At 31.0% G+C, this 7,500-nt stretch overlaps 1 protein-coding gene across 5 annotated transcripts in view; it reads right to left on the bottom strand.

The window, feature by feature from the left end:
- The window catches only part of LOC145284803 (homeobox protein Hox-C5-like), a 1,273,673-nt gene that overhangs the window by 313,682 nt on the left and 952,491 nt on the right, over positions 1-7,500 (bottom strand). For all 5 annotated transcript variants that reach the window (XM_080133770.1, XM_080133772.1, XM_080133769.1 and 2 more), the window contains one exon: positions 3,413-3,926. In XM_080133770.1, the coding sequence (XP_079989896.1) occupies positions 3,413-3,911 (499 nt within the window). In that variant the 5' untranslated portion in view covers positions 3,912-3,926. The remainder of the gene's footprint in view (positions 1-3,412; positions 3,927-7,500) is intronic.

The raw sequence follows: 7,500 nt of genomic DNA on the forward strand, positions 1-7,500 counted from the left end.
TATGGAAGAGAGCCACAATAGTTAGATCTATTCTGAATCTAAATTAACAATATACTTAAGAATTTTTTTTTTTTAAGTAACTATATTCGAAAGAGATAGAAACATATCATAGGTCTCGCTTTTAGCCGCATGACAATAGAATACACGTAAGGAAAACACAAGAGATGAACAATGTGGAATTTCGACGTGCCATCGGCAGTGTGGATATTAAAGCGATCGCCACCGAGTAAATAATGTTTCTTTTTATTTAATACATTGCTTTCTCTCAATTTCATATTTAAAAAAAAACTTCTGATCTGGTAATCAGTCTGTTGAAAATATGTTATTCTTCAAAAAATAAAACCTTTTGTTGAACTTGTATTGTTTAGGGAGACTTTTATACATTCATAAGTGTACAGTTGTAAATGTGCTTATTCAAAAGTTGCATATTTAATGTGTTATATGTTTTCTTTTTCTTAATGCTAAAATATAGTGAACAGTCCTTTAAAAGTCAACGAAATTTACATAAAATAATCCAGCGATATATATTTATGTCAGTTGTCCCGTGTGTGTGTGTGTGTGTGTGTTTTTTTCATATACAATTTATATAGATATCCCCGTTTTTTTTTTATTTATTTATTTTGCTTGTACATTTCATTGTCATAAAATTGTTATCATGAAATGCAGAGATAGGGCAGAGGTTACGAAGTGTTAATAATGTCGGAAAACAGTCTATATATTTCAAAATTTATTTTAATCGTCATCCGTATACGAATGTAGATAGGGTTAGTATATTTATTTTTATAGTATATTTGCAAATATTAACAGATTTACTAATACTTTACGAAAATAAAATCATTGCCCTGAACACATGTTCCTAGTCTACACATTAAACGTAAACATTTTTAATCATATAATAATATGCACATAATTTTACACATTAATGTTTTTTTTTAATATAATATACCATACTATTTTAGTAATAGTATGGTATATTATATCAAACAATGTTTATTCATATTATATTTTTATATACTCATCAATATCTTTATTTCCCCTCTCGTAATAAATAAGACTACATTTTTTATCTATTAATTATAAATATCTCTTCTCAAATGGAAACTCATTTTCTGATTTATATACAATGTCAATTATTTATAAATCACTCAATAATAATCATATTGATACATATATTTTTTATTAGAATTATTGTATTAGCTTTATGAATATAAAACACATGGGATTATATAAAATAATTATCTAGAGAATAATATTAAAAATGTAACGGATTAAAAATGTATTGTTTACAATTAGACGGTCGTTAGGTATAAACAAATAATAATTAAAAATGTTTATAAATGAAATCCAGAATAATATTAAACATGTAACGTATTAAAAATGTATCGTTTACAATTAGCCGGTCGTTAGGTATAAACAAATAATAATTAAAAATGTTTATAAATGAAATCCTGATTTTTAAAATGTATATAATATGTACCTGTATTTTTATGTATACGAAACAAATAATAGTTACAATTTATAAATTGAAAACTTATGAGTTAATAAATGCAATTCTGCAAATGATAATATTAGAAATGCCGCAACACAACCAAATGTGAGCGTTATTTGTAGCAGAATGTTAGATTTGATGATAATAATAATAATAATAATAGTAATAATGATAATAATAATAATAATAATAATAATAATAATAATAATAATAATAATTATAATAATCGTGAAATTTTCAGGTATGCTTGGCTAACTATACTAGTTATTACTTTTATGAAATGTAGAATAACTATAGATTTCGATTATCTACATTAAAAATACGTAATAGTTCTGTTATTCTTTAACAATCCTTATCCACGCTTTTAATTTGGAATTTCAACATTTTGTTTCGTACAACTTCTAATTTTTACATTTAGTGATTATATTTATCATATGAAATATTATTTCAGTTTATGTCTTTTTCTAACGTTATATTATTTAATAAAGGTTTAACCTGGAATTTCGAGTAAACGATTCTTAGAATTTTTTTGTTGTTTTTAATGTAGAGAAAAATATTTCGGTCAAGCTTTGTTTCAAAAATATATACACGATTACGTAAACAAGGGAAAACAATAAAATAAAACATTACAATAAAATTATATATATGTGTATATGTGTGTTTTTACTTTGTCAGATTGTGTGTATACTGTTTTTGATTATGGAGATTTTGTGAGTAATTGAAATGTTTATTGTTAACCAAATTTCAGAATTTAACGGTACGAGAAGTCGAACATATTAACGTTCCATACTCTATCTCAGTCTAACTCCTATGATTCTACATTTTTTGAAAAAATTATAATATTGTAAAATGAAAATGGCAAAATTTGGCGCAGTTACAACATTGCCTAATAAACATAAGTGCTATAATAATAATAATAATAATAATACTAATAATAATAATAATAATAATAATAATAATAATAATAATAATAATAACCATCATAACAATAATAATCATAATGATAATAACAATTAACTATATAATAATAATAAGAAGAATAAGAATATTAATAATAATAATAATAATAATAATAATAATAATAATAATAATAATAATAATAATAATAATAATACGTACGTATTTAATGAAAACAACTCGCTTAAGTCCAAATTGTGCATCGTGAAATTGTTTCCAGTATTACTACTATTCATATTCTTAACTAGAACTTGGTTTACGTTAAAATAATATTTGTTAAAAATGGTAAGTAATACTGATTTTCGCTGTATCCATGAAGCACCGAAATGATAAAAAGCAATCACCATCATTCAAACAATAATAGCACACACTTTCGTACTCGTCTTATTACATTTTTCACATAATATATATTGCTAATAAGTTCAAATAAAAATGCATTTTATTATTTTGTCTTGTTTAAAATATTTCAGTGAAAATGTTGAAATAATAGTTGTGTTTTCTTTTGCCCTTAAAGTTTGAAAATGGTTCAAATCCATTAAACTAGAAAATTATAAACATGAGTTATCGTCCTTGCGCTTATATACAAAAAATGCGATTATTGTTATTCTACATTATTCGTTCTATGTAATTGGTGCGGTTTAACTTGCGTTGATTTATTGCTTTTGATATTTTATCTTTAAATATCTGCTGCTATAACATCGTTGAATGATTATTAGTTGTTTGGGAATAATGCCAAAATTATACGCAAACACCTTCTTACTTTAAATAATGTAACTAAATTAATAGAATTTAAGCTAGTTGATTGTCTTGAATGGCGTTGAAGTAACAATAACAACTACTTTGCCTAGACACAACATTGAATCTGAACGACAAATATAATCAAAGCAGAATTTTAAAACAAACATTAAGAACATATATGTCAAGCCATTCTAGGCCCGTTTCAAGAACTGGCCCCGGAGCACTCACCTTGTCCTGTGGAGTCGGTTGGACCATTTCTGCACTCGTGTTCTCGCCCTGATATTGCTGTAATTCCAGGAGTGACCTCAGGGTAAAATCCTCCGTTCGTATACCCAGCTGCGTGGCCTGGCTGATAAACGTCCCCATAGATTGGGTAATTTCGCATCGGCATCGCGTTGAGTGACCCCAGTTGGTTGAGTTGCATTTGTCTACAGTTACTCAGATATTCGGCACTCGTGCCGAAGGACGTGTACGATGGTTTACTATTCATGGGAAACGTGGCCCCCAGTTGAAGGTTTGAATAAGATGACATTGAGCACGAGTTATGAGGGACAAGGCCTGTTTCATTGCCGTATGTGCCCCAAGCGTTCTGTCCGGAGAGGGCAGACCGAGAGGCCGGCTCCTGACCGCCGGTGCTCGCGGTTAGAATACCAGCTGACATGGTTGAGGTAATGGCTGGATAGAACGGTAAACTGGAGTGGGCTAACAAGTTATTAGTCGGTTCCATTTTGAATCATACCACCTGGCGATAAAAAGAGGAGGAAATTACAATTAAAACTTTCAATAGAACTGTGTCTATTTATAAGGAATTTAAAATAGAATGGAACAAAATCGGTCTGAAATATTAAAATATGCATTATTTGGGGGGAAAAATGACGTGGATTGTGGGCGTGAAGATTTAGTGAAACTATATAACCCTTTTAGTTCTTTTATGGATACACGCAATTACCATCATACTGGTTCCAATGGTGTTAAAGATCATCAATCCAATCCGGGTTTTAATTGATAGGAAAATATTATAACAAGCATACATCCCTATTTATTTACTTGTTTGTGTTGGAACGCAGAATTACCAAAGATAATTTTATCATATATATAAATTAGTGATGGGACGATTCCAATATGTTTCCGATTCCGATACCATTACCGAATCCGTACTAAATTCCAGATTTCGATACAATTACCGATTCTAATTCCGATTCTTTATACATACTCCGTTATTAAACTATAAGATCGATATTTTCGCCGATTTTCATTATAAAAAAAGTATGTTACATGTGCGGATATTTTCCGAAACTTCCAGATGCACATGCGAAGGATGATCTATCGATTTAAATTTTATTGAAATTTTAAAAACTCAAAAAATGTTTATTATGTTATCATTATTACTAGCAATGGAAGATTTTACTTTAAACAACGTCAAATATAAAAAAAATGACAATTAAAAGAATCATTTTGGCATCGGAAAATTGGCATCAATTTTTCCGATACCGATTTCGATATACACACATCCTCCGCTTTTTTCCGATTTCCGATTCCGATCTCGAATAATCGTCCAAACACAAGTGGAAATGCAAGCACATTATCAAGTGAATAGGGTGAAAAGGTAACTTCCGACCGTGAACACTATTGATACTACACCCCGGCTCAAAACAGAAAATGCATTTTTTTCTCTCCTACTGCAAAAACTGCGACACCAGGGTCGGAAAGTGGGGCGAGAAATAAGCGCCCTCGGGGGATTGGCACAATGGCACACTGACTTGTAAACTTACTAAGGGCAGCCTCGCTGGTATTCCTCGGTAAGGTTAACACAAGCGATTAATTATTGCTTTATAAAAGAGAGAAGGCAAAGCCTGGGAGGGTGCCCCTCCTAGGGCCGCATAGAACTAGCATTGCACCGCAACTAACAGGGAACATATCTTATAAGAGGAGAATGTGGGATAATACATTTTATTTAGTAAACTTCTCATTAAGTCAAAAGAGATACAACCTCAAGATCCCAGCCTTAACCTGAAGAGGCGTGTGAGATAAATACCTACGGTGATAACTTTAAAATAGTTCATAAACTTCATTCCCCCTTCGTCTTCATATAACTATGAGCGAGAATTGATTTTATCCTCTCTCTTTCTCTCTCTCTCCCTCCCTCTCTCTCTCTCTCTCTCTCTCTCTCTCTCTCTCTCTCTCTTTATCTATATTCATTTTCTGCGTGCGCGCTGACGGGCACGTAGTAGTGAATATTTTTGCACAGTATTAAAACCTATTAAATAGCGACAAATGTAACATTAAAATAAAGAATATAAACTGAATATCCGATGGGCGTATAAAAATTAATGCCTAGTATGTTTTATTCAGACCGAAAGGTATTGCAATTTGCATTATGGTGAGGACTGACTATCAGCATTCATTGCCAGAAATATGCATCTCTCTGTTGCATATATTGACAGTGTAAGACTCGAAGAAATCAACATGTCATGGACGGGCATCAGAAGCACATATGCTTCATGGAATCTCTGGCCAACACGTATTTAATATGGTTGTGACTGTGAAAAAATACACCTGCGGTAAAAAAAAAAAAAGCTCGTTTTTATTATACCACTCCCGTCTACGTAGATTTATAACTGCTTGGCTTAAAAAAGAGGCTTTACTTTTAGAATACCTCTCTAGTAGGAGAAGACACTAAAACAGTGGTGGATTATAAAAATTTGTTTTTGAAAATTTAGCAGGTAATAATTAATCATGTATGTATTAACGATTATTAAATCAACATCAGTGCCGACGATTTCGAATCTAAACAAAGAGGGCCTAGAATGGGTTTCCTTAACAAGACTCTGCTTTGTGTTTAGCCAAGTAAAGTAATCCCCTATGTTAGGTTTTGCAACTGACAGTATCGATGTTGTACTTAACTCCTGTTATATATATATATATATATATATATATATATATATATATATATATATATATATATATATATATATATATATAATGTTCTGGGTGTAAGTATCGTTTAAGAACTTTCAATCTGCTAGCTTTATTACGTGTTATCTTTGACTAAACATCTCTACAGAAACATATATACATATATGTAGCTAATGTTTGTAAGTCTGCATACATACGTATATGTACCTATTTACTATGCCTCCCCACGGGACAGAGTTAGACACCAGGGTCGTTTTTTAACGTGGAGAAAAGGTACAAAAATAAAAATTGTCTCAGTCGTGAAGGATTTCTCTTCCACCGAAAGAGAACAAGAAATAGAAGTACAGCATCTGAAGAACAGATGGTATTTATTTGCTCCCCCACCGAGCAAATTAGGCACAAGGCCGATTTTTAAAGTGAGGAGTGAAGGGGAAATGGGGACCAACTCCCCGGGGAGTAGGGGAGCTGGATAGTGACAATTGGTATGAAGGGTTGCCCCTACATTGACCAAAGTCTTATATGTGGAGTTGCCCCCACATATGGTCCCTGCTTGCAGCATCTGCCGGAACAGATGCTACACTTTGATCTTGTCCCCGAAGGCCAAGTAATGTAGCTAATGTTGTATGCATATATATATGTATGTGTGTGTGGGTGTGTGTGTATACATACACAGGCACACACAGGAAAGAGAGAGAAACCGAAGTACTGATGCGTACTTTATGAATCGCATTGATTTTAATGAACTATTCTGTCTATACAGACAGGGATTTCATTACAATAGTAATGTGTTTAAGTAAACTCTATAAATATCTATATTATGAAAATTTAGGAAGGAAAAATAAGATTATAAGTTGTTCACATCTTTGATACTTCCATAATTTCAGTTTTTAGTAAAGGATGATTTGTGTAGCCTTTTATTACAAGTAACTGAAATGCTTCTAAATTCTATTCAAATTTAAACAGTAATGAAATAATCTTCTTTGAAATATTAAATGTTATTAAAATATATAACTTTTTTATGAATAAACATAAATGCAATCTAGTAGTTTTTACTTTGTAAATATAGTTGTACATGATTTTCAATATATATTTGATGCTACTTCATATTAAAATTCAAGAACTATTTAATTAATATATAATGTATAAAATAAGAAAGAAGAAACTATCCAGTTCCCGTTGTCTTAAACGTAGACGGCAACACAGATTTAAAACGTAGACACTTTATTTAAGTAGATAAATATAGAGCATTATTCTTGATTAGGTTTTGCTTTCTTACCCGTCCTAATTTAATATGCAGTTATTGCGATAAGAGCGCTTGGTCACGCCCCAAATATACAATATGGGAGTGGTACTAGGAGTCTATTATTTAAAATAGAAAAACAATGTGTTTTGTTTCTATA

This window comes from Euprymna scolopes, chromosome 9, assembly GCF_053919585.1.
Source record: "Euprymna scolopes isolate OS-2025 chromosome 9, ASM5391958v1, whole genome shotgun sequence".
Taxonomy (NCBI): domain Eukaryota; kingdom Metazoa; phylum Mollusca; class Cephalopoda; order Sepiida; family Sepiolidae; genus Euprymna; species Euprymna scolopes.